General features: G+C 52.9%; 1 protein-coding gene across 1 annotated transcript; it reads left to right on the top strand.

The window, feature by feature from the left end:
* Positions 1-910: 910 nt before the first annotated feature.
* On the top strand, positions 911-13,690 carry LOC144678426 (maestro heat-like repeat-containing protein family member 1; the record flags this gene model as incomplete). Its single annotated transcript, XM_078538212.1, has 5 exons — positions 911-1,063; positions 3,582-3,736; positions 3,958-4,123; positions 4,247-4,449; positions 13,539-13,690. Coding segments are annotated over 5 exons (819 nt in total), but the record flags the coding sequence as incomplete, so codon positions are not given.
* Positions 13,691-14,678: the final 988 nt, after the last annotated feature.

The raw sequence follows: 14,678 nt of genomic DNA, 5'->3' as shown, positions 1-14,678 counted from the left end.
AACACCAGCTAATGAGGGCAGACATCCCACATCCGTCCCCCCTCCCCCACTCCCTCCCTCCCTCCCTCCCTCCCTCGCTCCTCCCTCCCTCCCTCGCTCCTCCCTCCCTCCCTCCCTCGCTCCCTCCCTCCCTCGCCCCTCCCTCCCTCCCTCGCTCCTCCCTCGCTCCCTCCCTCCCTTGCTCCTCCCTCCCTCGCTCCTCCTCCCTCCCTCGCCCCTCCCTCCCTCCTCCCTCCCTCCCTCGCCCCTCCCTCCCTCCCTCCTCCCTCCCTCCCTCGCCCCTCCCTCCCTCCCTCCCTCGCTCCTCCCTCCCTCGCTCCTCCCTCCCTCCCTCCTCCCTCCCTCGCTCCTCCTCCCTCGCCCCTCCCTCCCTCCCTCCCTCCCTCCCTCCCTCCCTCCCTCCCTCCCTCGCTCCTCCTCCCTCCCTCGCCCCTCCCTCCCTCCCTCCCTCCCTCCTCCCTCCCTCCTCGCTCCTCCCTCCTCCCTCGCTCCTCCTCCCTCCCTCGCTCCTCCCTCCCTCCCTCCCTCCCTCACCCCTCCCTCCCTCCCTCCCTCCCTCCCCTCCCTCCCTCCCTCCCTCCCCCCTCCCTCCCTCCCTCCCTCCTCCCTCCCTCCCTCGCTCCTCCTCCCTCCCTCGCTCCTCCTCCCTCCCTCGCTCCTCCTCCCTCCCTCCCTCCCTCGCTCCTCCTCCCTCCCTCGCTCCTCCCTCCCTCCCTCCCTCCCTCCCTCGCCCCTCCCTCCCTCCCTCCCTCCCTCCCTCCTCCCTCCCTCCCTCCCTCGCCCCTCCCTCGCCCCTCCCTCCCTCCCTCGCCCCTCCCTCTCCCCTCCCTCCCTCTCTTCTCCCTCCCTCCCCCACTCCATGATCCTTCTGAATTTGCTGTAACTCTGCTGTTTGACTGTTTGATTTCAGGTGATCGCCAAGTGTCTTCCCCAGGACCAGCTGAGCATTCTGCTCTTCATGCTCTTCGAGGGTCTCGCTGACCCTCACACTCACTGCTCCAGTGCAGCTTCTGTTATCATCAACACCCTTATCAGGGTGCGTGGCACCAGCCTCGGGGACCAGGTTAGTGACCGACTGGGCCGCCTGGTAACGGGGTCAGGGACCAGTAACGGGGTCAGCGACCGGTAACGGGGTCGGCGCCCGGTACCGGGGTCGGGGGTCGGGGTCGGGGACCGGGGTCGGGGTCGGGGACCGGTACCGGGGTCGGGGACTGGTACCGGGGTCGGGGACTGGTACCGGGGTCGGGGACTGGTACCGGGGTCGGGGACTGGTACCGGGGTCGGGGTCGGGGACTGGTACCGGGGTCGGGGACTGGTACCGGGGTCGGGGACTGGTACCGGGGTCGGGGACTGGTACCGGGGTCGGGGACTGGTACCGGGGTCGGGGACCGGGGTCAGGGTCGGGTACCGGGGTCGGGTGTCGGGGTCGGGTACCGGGGTCGGGGACCGACTGGGCTGACCAGGGTTAGTGAGAATTGGTCCAATCAGTAACCAGGTAAGTGACCAGTCAGTTCATGTCCAGGAAAATCAGTAACCGGGTTAGGGGAGTACTGGAAGAGCAAGTAACCAGGTTAGTGATGAAACAGTGTTCAGGTAAGCAGGTTAGTGATGAAACAGTGTTCAGATAACCAGGTTAGTGATGGAATGTGACCCAGATGTGTCCACATCTGGGTTTAAAGTTGATCCCCATTGGCTGTGCACATCATTAGGAGCTGAGCTGATGGTGTAGGACTGGAGTTACGTGTAACTTGGACCCGCTCAGTGTAGCTCCCCTTCCCTGAAGGTATCGTGATCTCGGGGCCGCTTGTTTTATTGGACTGTACCCTTCAAACAGATTAGGGGATGATATAAATTGAAGCTTGTTAATCGGGGAGTGGGACTGAGACAACCCGAGACAGGTTTAACCAGCTCGGAGCTGGTGTCTGATCAGGAGGATGTAGAAGGTACAACATCTCCCAATGTCTCCAACTAACCTTTAACAGGTCAGTTTGAGGACTCTAGCCTAGTGTTAGAAACTCTAGGTAACTGCAGTTGCAAACAATGATTTGTGACACTCTGGGATGAGTCTGAGCGATGATTATAATTCCATTTCCCTGGGAGCTCTGGCTCTTGTTGAAGTCCTTGTTCCTGCAGCGTTGTCTTCCAGACAGCAGGTGGTGGTGTTGGACCAGTCCTCCCTGCCTCAAATTGGCAGAAATGAGCCATGGTCGCTCATCTAGAACCATCTTCGCTCGTTCTTCATTTCTGTCGTGTCAGATCTTTCTCAGCGCTTTGCTCTGTCTTTCCACCCGTCACGATGAAGGGCCGGGAGGAAGCAGTTTTGGCAACACAGCAAAAATAGGTCTTGCTTTTCTGACATCTTTCAAACACTCAGGGTGTCTCAGAGCCAGTGCCGTATTTGTGAAATGTAGTCACTGCTGTGACGTAGGAAATACAGAAGCCAACTTATACACAGCAAGATCCCACCAGCAGTAACGTGATAATGACCCAGATAATCTTAATCCTTTATTTAATTCATTCATGGGATGTGGGCGTCACTGGCTAGGCCAGCGTTTACTGCCCGTCTGTTTTAGTGATGTTAGTTGAGGGATAAATTTTGACCGGGACACGTGGGAGACATCACCTCCTCTTCTTTGCTCCCTCAGTACTGACCCTCTGACAGTGCGGCACTGCCTCTGTACCAACCCTCCGACAGTGCAGCGCTCCCTCAGTGCTGACCCTCCGACAGTGCGGCGCTCCCTCAGTACTGACCCTCTGACAGTGCGGCACTGCCTCTGTACCAACCCTCTGACAGTGCAGCGCTCCCTCAGTGCTGACCCTCCGACAGTGCGGCGCTCCCTCAGCACTGACCCTCCGACAGTGCGGCTCTCCCTCAGCACTGACCCTCCGACAGTGCGGCGCTCCCTCTGCACTGACCCTCCGACAGTGCAGCGCTCCCTCAGCACTGACCCTCCGACAGTGCGGCGCTCCCTCAGTACTGACCCTCCGACAGTGCGGCACTCCCTCAGTACTGACCCTCCGACAGTGAGGCACTCCCTCAGTACTGACCCTCCGACAGTGAGGCACTCCCTCAGTACTGACCCTCTGACAGTGCGGCACTCCCTCAGTACTGACCCTCCGACAGTGCGGCGCTCCCTCAGCACTGACCCTCCGACAGTGCGGCGCTCCCTCAGTACTGACCCTCCGACAGTGCGGCGCTCCCTCAGTACTGACCCTCCGACAGTGCGGCGCTCCCTCAGTACTGACCCTCCGACAGTGCGGCGCTCCCTCAGTACTGACCCTCCGACAGTGCGGCACTCTCTCAGTACTGACCCTCCGACAGTGCGGCACTCCCTCAGTACTGACCCTCCGACAGTGCGGCACTCCCTCACTACTGACCCTCCGACAGTGCGGCGCTCCCTCAGTACTGACCCTCCGACAGTGCGGCGTTCCCTGGGTGCACCTTCTCAAGAATGGGCAATAAACAGCATCGGGGTTCATATAGTGAGAATGAGTTTTTAAATGTCTGTGTGTGTTTGTGGTATCGGTCAACCTGCAGCGTGTTTCTGAGTCTGATGTTGGTGATTTGTTTTCAATCCCAGATCTGTGAGGTGCTCGAGGTGTTACACATCCGATTACAGTCCATCAGCCAGGATCAGGTGAAGGCCTCTGTTCTGCAGACAGTCTCTCTCCTGGCTTCCCAGAATCTCCCCGCTGTAATCACCAGTCTCCTTACCTACCCAATGCCCTTCGATAAGTAAGTGGCCAATTTAGTTGGTTCAGCAACACCTTACGTTTATATAGCGCCTTTAACATAAGATGGGAGCAATTCATAACAAGATCTCTCTCCCTCTCTCTCTCCTCCCCCACCCTCTCTCTTCCCTCGATCTCCATCCTCTCCCTCCACCCCCACCTACCCCACCCCCCCTCCCCCCACTCTCTCTCTCTCTCTCCCTCCCTCCCCCCCCTCCCCCTCAGGCAGGCAGCTGAGATGTGGCAGTCGCTGGGGGGAGACACGACACTGGCGAGAAACTCGATGGAATTCCTGACGGACAAACTGAACCGGCAGCTTCCGTACGATGAGAAGAGGGAATCACTGCTGCGGAAAAACGTCACTCGCTTCGCCACACTGCAGCCCCTGGCCGTGAGTACAGGGTGTGGGCACCGGGCACCCGCATCTCCATCCCCTCCTCACCCCCCCGCCCGCCCACATGTGTTGCGTGTGTGCTCTCTCCCTGTTGACCTGTCTGTCCTGTTCTCTCCCCAGGTTACGTGTGCCCTGTACGAGCTCCTGTCCACAGCTGAGTCGGCCGAGGCGGTCAGTATCCTCTACCCCCATCTCTTCAGCTCCCTCCTGACCCGTGTGGGCTCCAGCGTCGGGGTCCGTCTCCCCAAAGACCCGCCGGTCAACCACATGTCGAAGGAGCGTCGAGGTCAGAGTCGCCTCCCCAAGAGCCTCGATGTCTGCAGGTAATCGCCGCGCAGTAACCCTCCACCCTAGGCCCCTCCTTATACCTACCTCAGCCTCTCACTGCATCCCCGACGCACCCTAACCAGGCGATGTTGTAATTCTCTTCTGCAAGTGTTCAGGGAGGAGAATGTTGAAATGATTTTTAAGTTGCCGCGACAGCATCAGAAAGGCCGGCATTGCTATAGCGCCTCTCACCAGCAACAGACGCCTCAAAGCACTTCACAGCCAATGACGCACCGTCACTGCTGTAATGCAGCAAACAACCAATCAATTTGTGCACAGCAAGATCCCACAAACGGCAGTATGATAATGAGAGCAAAACACTGTGGATGCTGGAGACCCGAAATAAAAAAAAACAAAATGCTGGAAAGACCCAGTTATTCTGGCAGCGTCTGCGGAGAGAGAGAGAGAGAAACAGCGTTCGCGTTTCAGTTCCAATATGTGCTCCAAACAAGAGTCATATTCAGACTCAAAACGTTGACTTTGTTTCACTCTTCACAGATGGCGCCAACTGGCTGAGTTTTTCCAGCATTTTGTTTTTATTTAATCATCATCGCACCAAAGAAACAATGTGTGTTCACTGAGGGATAAATAATGGCCTGGACACTGCGGGGATCTCCCCTGCTGCTCTCAAAATACTGCCAAAGGAGCTTTAATCCCACCATATGTCTGATCTGAAAGACACCACCTCTGACAGTGCAGCACTCCCTTGGCGCTGACCCTCGGACAGGGCGGCGCTCCCTCAGTGCTGACCCTCGGACAGGGCGGCGCTCCCTCGGCGCTGACCCTCCGACAGGGCGGCACTCCCTCGGTGCTGACCCTCCGACAGGGCGGCTCTCCCTCGCGCTGACCCTCCGACAGGGCGGCTCTCCCTCGGTGCTGACCTTCCGACAGGGCGGCACTCCCTCGGCGCTGACCCTCCGACAGGGCGGCTCTCCCTCGGCGCTGACCCTCCGACAGGGCGGCTCTCCCTTGCGCTGACCCTCCAACAGGGCGGCTCTCCCTTGCGCTGACCCTCCAACAGTGCGGCTCTCCCTCGGCGCTGACCCTCGGACAGGGTGGCTCTCCCTCGGCGCTGACCCTCGGACAGTACGGCACTCCCTTGGCGCTGACCCTCCAACAGGGCGGCACTCCCTTGGCGCTGACCCTCCGACAGGGCGGCACTCCCTCAGCGCTGACCCTCCGACAGGGCGGCACTCCCTCGGCGCTGACCCTCCGACAGGACGGCTCTCCCTCGTGCTGACCCTCCGACAGGACGGCTCTCCCTCGCGCTGACCCTCCGACAGTGCGGCTCTCCCTCGGCGCTGACCCTCCGACAGGGCGGCTCTCCCTCGGCACTGACCCTCCGACAGGGCGGCACTCCCTCGGCACTGACCCTCCGACAGGGCGGCACTCCCTCAAGTATCTGGAGTAGGTCTTGAACCCAGAACCATGAATACAATCTGCATTTGTCTCCTGAACATTTAATGAATTTAAATTGACAATATCTAATCCATGGACTTTGATGCAAAATGCAGAGTGCAGTAGAACTTTCATTTTTATTCTGTAAATTAAGTAGAGCTTCATTTTGCAATGTGATGTAATTTTTTGTATGTTGAAGTGTTCATAATCGTGCACTTATGACTCCAGGTGGAGATGGTGGGGTAGTGCTTTTTTTATTCATGTACGGGATGTGGGTTTCACTGGCTGGGCCAGGGTTTATTGCCCATCCCTAATTGCCCTTGAGAAGGTGGTGTTGAGCTGCCTTCTTGAACCGCTGCAGTCCATGTGGTGTAGGTACACCCACAGTGCTGATAGGAAGGGAGTTCCAGGATTTTGACCCAGCGACAGTGAAAGAACGGCGATATATTTCCAAGTCAGGATGGTGAGTGACTTGGGGGGGAACTTCCAGGTGGTGGTGTTCCCATCGATCTACTGCCCTTGTCCTTCTAGGTGGTAGTGGTTGTGGGTTTGGAAGGTGCTGTCTCAGGAGTTTGGTGGGTTCCTGCAGTGCATCTTGTAGATGGTACACACTGCTGCTACTGTGTCGGTGGTGGAGGGAGTGAATGTTTGTGGATGGGGTGCCAATCAAGTGGGGCTGCTTTGTCCTGGACGGTGTCAAGTTTTTTGAGTGTTGTGGGAACTGCACACATCCGGGCAAGTGGAGAGTATTCCATCACACTCCTGCCTTCACTATCTTTACAGTGCAGGAGGAAGCCATTCGGCCCATCAAATCTACACTGGTTCTCTGAAAGAGCATTCCAACTAACCCCACTCCCCTGTCTTATCCCCATAACCTTGCTGGTTGGGCCAGCATTTATTGCCCATCCCTAACTGCCCTTGAGAAGGTGGTGGTGAGCTGCCTTCTTGAACCGCTGCAGTCCCTGTGGTGTAGGTACATCCACAGTGCTGTTAGGGAGGGAGTTCCGGGATTTTGACCCAGTGACAGTGAAGGAACAGCCTATATATATATTTTTTTATATATATATATATTATATATGTATATGTATATATATTTATTATATACATACATGCACACTTCAGTCTTCATGGTAGAAGATACTAATAGCATTCCAAAAATACTAAATAATCAAGTGGCAAAAGGGGTGGGGGGGAGCAAATAAATACAATAACTATCACTAGAGAAAAAGTACCAGGGAAACTAATGGGGCTAAAGGCCGTTAAGCCCCCTGGACCTGATGTGTTTCATCCTAGGATATTAAAGGAAGTAGAAGTAGTGAATGCACTGGTAGTAATCTTCCAAGAATCCTTAGATTCTGGCAAAGTCCCAGAGGATTGGAGAACAGCCAATGTAACACCCTTATTCAAAAAGGGAGGGAGACAAAAAACAGGTAACTATAGGCCAGTTAGCTTAACACCTGTCATTGGGAAAATGTTAGAGTCTATTATAAAGGATGTAATAGCAGAGCATTTAGAAATGCATAATATAATCAAGCAGAGTCAGCATGGCTTCATGAAGGGGAAATCATGCCTGACAAATCTATTAGAATTCTTTGAGGAGGTAACTAGCAGGATAGATAAAGGGGAAACAGTAGATGTAATATAGTTAGATTTCCAAAAAGCATTTGATAAGGTACCACACATAAGGCTATTTAATAAGATAAAAGCCCATGGTGTTGGGGGTAGTATATTAGCATGGATAGAGGATTGGCTAACAAATATAAGACAGAGAGTTGGGATAAGGGGGGGCATTTTCAGGATGGCAACCTGTAACTAGTGGAGTGCCACAGGGATCAGTGCTGGGGCCACAATTATTTACAATATATATTAATGACTTGGATGGGTGAAGTGAATGTACTATTGCCAAATTTACGGATGACACAAAAATAGGTGGAAAGGCAATTGGCGATGATGACACAAGGAGTCTACAGAGGGATATAGACAGGTTAAGTGAGTGGGCAAAAACTTGGAAGATGGAATATAATGTGGGAAAATGAGGTTATGCACTTTGGCTGGAAGAATAGAGGAGCTGAATATAATTTAAATGGAGAAAGACTGCAGAAAGCTGCAGCACAGAGAGATTTGGGGTCCTCATGCATGAATCTCAAAAAGCTAACATACAAGTTCAGCAGGTAATAGGGAAGGCAAATGGAATGTTGGCCTTTATTTCAAAGGGAATGGAGTATAAAAATAGGGAAGTCTTGCTAAAACTCTGCAAGGCACCAGTTAGACCACAACCTAGAATACTGTGAACAGTTTTGGGCCCCTTATCTAAGGAAAGATATACTGGCATTGGAGGCAGTCCAGAGAAGGTTCACTAGGTTGATCCCAGGTATGGAGGGATTTTCTTATAAGGAGAGGTTGAGTAGGTTGGGTCTGTATTCTTTGGAGTTTAGAAGAATGAGAGGCGACCTTATTGAAACATATAATATTCTTAAGGGGCTTGACAGGGTAGATACTGAGAGTTGTTTCCCCTTGTGGGAGAGTCTAGAACCAGAGGACATAATCTCAGAGTAAGGGGGTCACCCATTTAAAACAGAGATGAGGAATTTCTTCTCTCAGAAGTTAGTGAATCTGGAATTCTTTACCGCAGAGGGCTGTAGAGGCTGGGTCATTAAGTATATTCAAGGCTGAGATGGACAGATTTTTAATCAGTAAGGGAATCAAGGGTTATGGGGAAAAGGCAGGAAAGTGGAGTTGAGGATTATCAGATCAGCCAAGGTCTCACTGAATGGGTGGAGCAGACTTGATGGGCCGAATGACCCACTTCTGCGTTTTATGGTCTTGCACATTCTCATCTTTTCAGGTAGCAATCCAATTTTTTGAATACCTCGATCGAACCTGCCTCCACCACCCTCTCAGGAAGTTTGTTTCAGACTCCAACCACCCTCTGGGTGAAAAAAACTTTCCTCACATCACATTTACTCCTTTTGCCAATTATTTTGAATCTGTGCCCTCTAGTTCTTGATGTTCTCTTGAGTGGGGACAGTTTCTCACTATTTACCCTGTCCATACCTCTCAGGATCTTGAATACCTCCATCGAGTCTCCTCTCGGTCTTCTTTTCTCTAAGGAAAACAATCCCAACCTCTCCAATCCATCCTCAAAGCTACAGTTCTTCATCCTGGGAATCATTCTTGTGAATCTCCTCTGTACTCTCTCTCCAATGCCTTCACATCCTTCCTCAAGTATGGTGCCCAGAACTGGACGCAGTACTCCAGATGTGGCCTAACTAGTGTCTTATACAAGTTCAACATGACCTCCTTACTCTTGTACTCAATGCCCCTATTAATAAAGCCTAAGATACTATATGTTTTATTAACTGCTCTCTCAACATGCCCCGCCATCTTCAATAACCTATGTACGTGTACACCGAGGTCCCTCTGTTCCTGCACCTCCTTTAGAGTCTCTCCCTTTATTTCATTCTGTCTCACCATATCTTTCCTGCCAAAACGAATTACCCCTCACTTCTCTGCATTGAACTTCATCTGCCACTTGTCTGCCCAATCCACCACCATGTCTATATCCTTTTGAAGTTCAAGACTATCCCCATCACAGCTGATGACATTTCCAATCTTCGTATCATCCACAAATTTTGGAATCATGCCCTGCACACCACAGTCTAGGTCATTAATACATAGCAGGAAGAGCAAGAGTCCCAACACTGACCCCGAGGAACTCCACTACAAACCTTCCCCCAATCTGAAAAGCAACCATTTATCACTACTCTGTTTCCTGTCACTCAGCCAATTTCTTATCCAAGTGCCTACTTTCCCTTTTGTTCCATGAGCTAGAATTTTGCTCAAGTCTGTTGTGTGGCGCTGTATCAAATGTCTTTTGAAAATCAACATACACATCAACAGTGTTTCCCTTATCAACCTTCTCTGTTACATCCTCAAAAAACTCCAAGTTAGTTAAACATGATTTTCCCTTGATGAATCCATCTTGGCTTTCTTTAGTTATCCTGCACTTGTCTAAGTGATTATTGATTTTATCCCGTAAACTGACTGGTCTGTAGTTGCTGGCTATATCCTTGCACCCCTTTTTGAACAAGGGTGTAACACTCGCAATTCTCCAGTCCTCTGGCACCTCCCCTGTGTCTAAGGGAGACTGGAAGATTATCACTAGTGCCTCTGCAATTTCCACACTCACTCCCCTCAGTCTCCTTGGATGCATCTCATCCAGTTCTGGTACTTTTCCTATTTTAAGTAAAGATTAGCCTATCCAACACCATCATACACTCAAAGAATTTACAACACAGAGTAACAGTTATCTTCTCACTCACCTTGGCCTGGGTAATGTCTTTTTCATTTGTAAAGACAGATGTAAAGTACTCGTTCAATACCTCTGTTCTTTCTCCAGCCTCCACATGCAAGGCCCCTTTTTTGTCCCTAATTGGCCCTACTCTCTTTACCATCCTTTTATTATTTACATGCTTAAAGAAGACCTTGGGACACCCTTTTATATTCACTGCCAGCCTCTCTTCATTGCTCTCTCCTTGCTTTTCTTATTGGTTTCTTCACTTCCCCTCTGGTCCTCCTATATTCAGCCTGATTCTCCATTGTATTTTCTATCTGTCGTATGCGCACTTCTTCCTTTTCATCTTCACCTCCATCTCTCTTGTCATCCAGGGTGCTCTGGATTTATTTGTCTTCTCTTTCACCTTCAAGGAATATACCTTAACATTGGCTGCAATACTTCCCCTTTGAAGGTGGCCCATTGTTCAGTCACTGTCTCTTCTCCCAAATCACTCGATTCAGATGCATTCTCATCCCATCGAAGTTTGCTTTCCCCCAGTTAATTATCCTCGCTCTGGGTTGTTCTTCTGTCCTTTTCCATTATTAACCTAAACCTTATGATACAATGGTCACTGTCCCCCAGACGCTCTCCCACTGATATTTGATCCACTTGGGCCAACTCATTCCCCAGAGCCAGGTCCAAAAGTGCCTGCCCTCTCGGACTGGAAACATACTGCTGTAGAAAATTATCTTGAACACATTCCAGGAACTCTCGCCCTTCTAGATAGTTGACAGGCTTTGGGGAGTCAGGAGGTGAGTTACTCACTGCAGGATTCCTAGTCTCTGACCTGCTCTTGTCGCCCAGTGTTTATATGGCTGGTCCAGTTCAGTTTCTGGTCAATGGTAACCCCCAGGATGTTGATAGTGGGGAATTCAGTGATGGTAATGCCGTTGAACGTCAAGGGGCGATGGTTGGATTCTCTCTTGTTGGAGATGGTCATTGCCTGACACTTGTGTGGCGAGAATGTTACTCATCAGCCTAAACCTGGATATTGTCCAGGTCTTGCTGCATTTGGACATGGACGGCTTCAGTATCTGAGGAGTCACGAATGGTGCTGAACATTATGAAATCATCAGTGAACATCCCCACTTCTGACCTTACGATGGAAGGAAGGTCATTGGTGGAACAGCTGAAGATGGTTGGGCCGAGGACACTACCCTGAGGAACTCCTGCAGTGATGCCCTGCAGGTAATGTCACTGGAACTAGTCATCTAGAGGGCAGGCTAATGCTCTGGAGACACTGGTTCAAATCCCCCCGTGGCACCTAGTGGAGTTTAAAATCAGTTAATAAATCTGGAAGTGAAGGATAGTCTCAGTAACGGTGTCCATGACCAACCATCACCAATTGTCGTACAAACCCATTGGGTTCACTAATGTCCTTTAGGGAAGGAAATCTGCCAACCTCACCTGGTCTGGCCTACACGTGACTCCAGACCCTCAGCAATGTGGTTAACTGCCCTCTGAAATGGTCAAGCGAAGCCACTCAGTTCAAGGGCATTTGGGGATGGACAACAGATGCCGGTTCAGCCAGTGACGCCCACATAAGAAAAAACTGTGTGGATTCCCAGGGATTTGTTTTCCAATCCCCACTCCCTCCTCCCCCCACACCGTGCGCCACCCCTCCCCCCCTCTCCCCCCACCTCGGTTTGCAGTCTCCATTTTGCTGTCTGGCCGCCCTGTGCGCTAACAGATCCCAGCTGCCTCCAAAACAATTTTTTTTCATTGGTTCTGATGGCCAGCATTTATTGCCCCATCCCTAATTGCCCTTGATCAGAGGGTGTTTTTAAGAGTCAACCTCATGGAGTTTCATTGTCATCATCAGACTTTTGATTCCAGATGTTTATTGAATTCAGATTTCACCATCGCCGTGAGTGTTTCCCAGGGTCTCGGGAATACTAGGGCAGTGACAATACCGCGAGGCCACCAGCTCCCCACCATGGAACCGAGCCTCCAGTTCCATCTGATGAGCAGAGCTGTGCAACTCCAGATGTTAAACTGTCACAACAGAAAGCTAAACATTGCGGATGCTGAAAATCTAACATTAAAAACTGAAATTGCCTGAAATACTCCGTCTGTCAGGCTGCACCTGTCGCGAGAGAGAGTAAGAGTTAACATTTCAGGCTGGTGCCCTTCCCTCCGACCTGGGAAGTCTCCGAGATGGTCAATCCAGGGAAAAGCTCCTGTGGTGTGTTGGAGGGCAGAAACGATTAACAAAATGGATGATGGTGCGAGGTAATGGGGGCAATGGAACAAGAAGGGGGCTAAGGAGATGTACTCGGTGTAATCCAAACCCCTGACCATTACCTCCAGAAGGACGAGGGCAGCAGATAGATGTGAACACCATCACCAGGAAGCTCCCTCCAAGTCACTCACCATGCTGACTTGGAAATATATCGCCGTTCCTTCACTGTCGCTGGGTCAAAATCCTGGAACTCCCTCCCTAGCAGCACTGTGGGTGTACCTACACCACATGGACTGCAGCGGTTCAAGAAGGCAGCTCACCACCACCTTCTCAAGGGAAACTAGGGGTGGGCAATAAATACTGGCCCAGCCAGCGAAGCCCACATCCCGTGAATGAATTTTTTTTAAAATAAGGAAGTTGGACGTATCAGTTAAATTTGGAAGCTGTTGGACTTGTTGTAGTGGTGTGCTGGTGGTGGTTGTGGTGGTGTTTGTGGTGGTGCTGGTGGATCTATGCAGTCTGAGATTTAACGAGTATGTATAAAATGATGCCAACAAAAGCAATATGGGCACTGATAAAATTTCCCAACAATCTCTCAATCTTAACAAACTGAGAGGACACGGGGTGTGAGTTCCCGTTTACAGCACTGAACTAACCGAGTGCCTTCACCACACTTTGTGAAGGATACTGAAGTGTCTCGGATGGTTCCAGGGATGAGGGGCAGCTGTGTGGAGAGACTGAAGAAGCTGGGATTGTTCTCCTTAGTACAGAGAAGGTTAGGAGGAGGTTTAATAGAGGTGTTGAAAACCATGAAGTGTTTTGATAGTGTAAAAACGGAGAGAGTGTTTCCAGTGCTGGGAGGCACTCAGATTGAAGATATTTGGCGAGAGAACCAGAGGGGGAATTAAGAATTTTTTTTACACAGCGAGTTGTTGTGATCTGGAATGCAGTGTCTGAAAGGGCGGGTGAAGCAGATTCAGTAATAACTCAATAGGAGAATGGATGAAGACTTGAAGGGAAAGATTTGAGGGCTCTGGGGAAAGCAGGAGAGCTCTTTTAAAGAGCCAGCAGCACAGACAATGGGCCGAATGGCGTCTGCGCTGTAAGATTGTGTAACGCTGGTCCAGAGAGGGAGTTGTTGGACTGAATTTATCTGAATTGTCTTCCAGTTGTTCAGTGGAGGCTCTGAAGGCATTGACACTTCGAGGAAAGGATGAGGAGGTGCTGAGGATAATGAATGCAGAAGGTGGCTGGGATTTGATGAAGATCACGGACTCTCATCACCGAGGGGTGGCGATCCTGGCCAGGTAGGTTCCGATAAAACTTTATATCAGCAACACAACAGGTCCCCATTAACCAGACTCCCGGTGAGTGGTAATCCGTCTGTCCACACCCACCCCCTGCCCTCCGATCACCCCCTCACCCCCTGCCCTCCAATCGCCCCCTCCCCCTGCCCTCCGATCACCCCCTCACCCCCTGCCCTCCGATCACCCCCTCACCCCCTGCCCTCCGATCACCCCCTCACCCCCTGCCCTCCAATCGCCCCCTCCCCCTGCCCTCCGATCACCCCCTCACCCTGCCCTCCAATCGCCCCCTCCCCCTGCCCTCCGATCACCCCCTCACCCCCTGCCCTCCGATCACCCCCTCACCCCCTGCCCTCCGATCACCCCCTCACCCCCTGCCCTCCGATCGCCCCCTCACCCCCTGCCCTCCGATCACCCCCTCACCCCCTGCCCTCCGATAGCCCCCTCACCCCCTGCCCTCCGATAGCCCCCTCACCCACTGCCCTCCAATCGCCCCCTCCCCCTGCCCTCCGATCACCCCCTCACCCCCTGCCCTCCAATCGCCCCCTCCCCCTGCCCTCCGATCACCCCCTCACCCTGCCCTCCAATCGCCCCCTCCCCCTGCCCTCCGATCACCCCCTCACCCCCTGCCCTCCGATCACCCCCTCACCCCCTGCCCTCCGATCACCCCCTCACCCCCTGCCCTCCGATCGCCCCCTCACCCCCTGCCCTCCGATCACCCCCTCACCCCCTGCCCTCCGATAGCCCCCTCACCCACTGCCCTCCGATAGCCCCCTCACCCCCTGCCCTCCGATCACCCCCTCACCCCCCCCACCCCCTGCCCTCCAATCGCCCCCTCCCCCTGCCCTCCAATCGCCCGCTCCCCCTGCCCTCCGATCACCCCCTCACCCCCTGCCCTCCGATCACCCCCTCACCCCCCCCACCCCCTGCCCTCCAATCGCCCCCTCCCCCTGCCCTCCAATCGCCCGCTCCCCCTGCCCTCCGATCACCCCCTCACCCCCTGCC

The sequence above is a fragment of the Cetorhinus maximus genome, unplaced genomic scaffold, assembly GCF_964194155.1.
Source record: "Cetorhinus maximus unplaced genomic scaffold, sCetMax3.hap1.1 HAP1_SCAFFOLD_4253, whole genome shotgun sequence".
Lineage (NCBI taxonomy): Eukaryota > Metazoa > Chordata > Chondrichthyes > Lamniformes > Cetorhinidae > Cetorhinus > Cetorhinus maximus.
The sequence above is the reverse complement of the archived record's forward strand: the minus strand, read 5'-3'. Positions and strand labels throughout refer to the sequence as shown.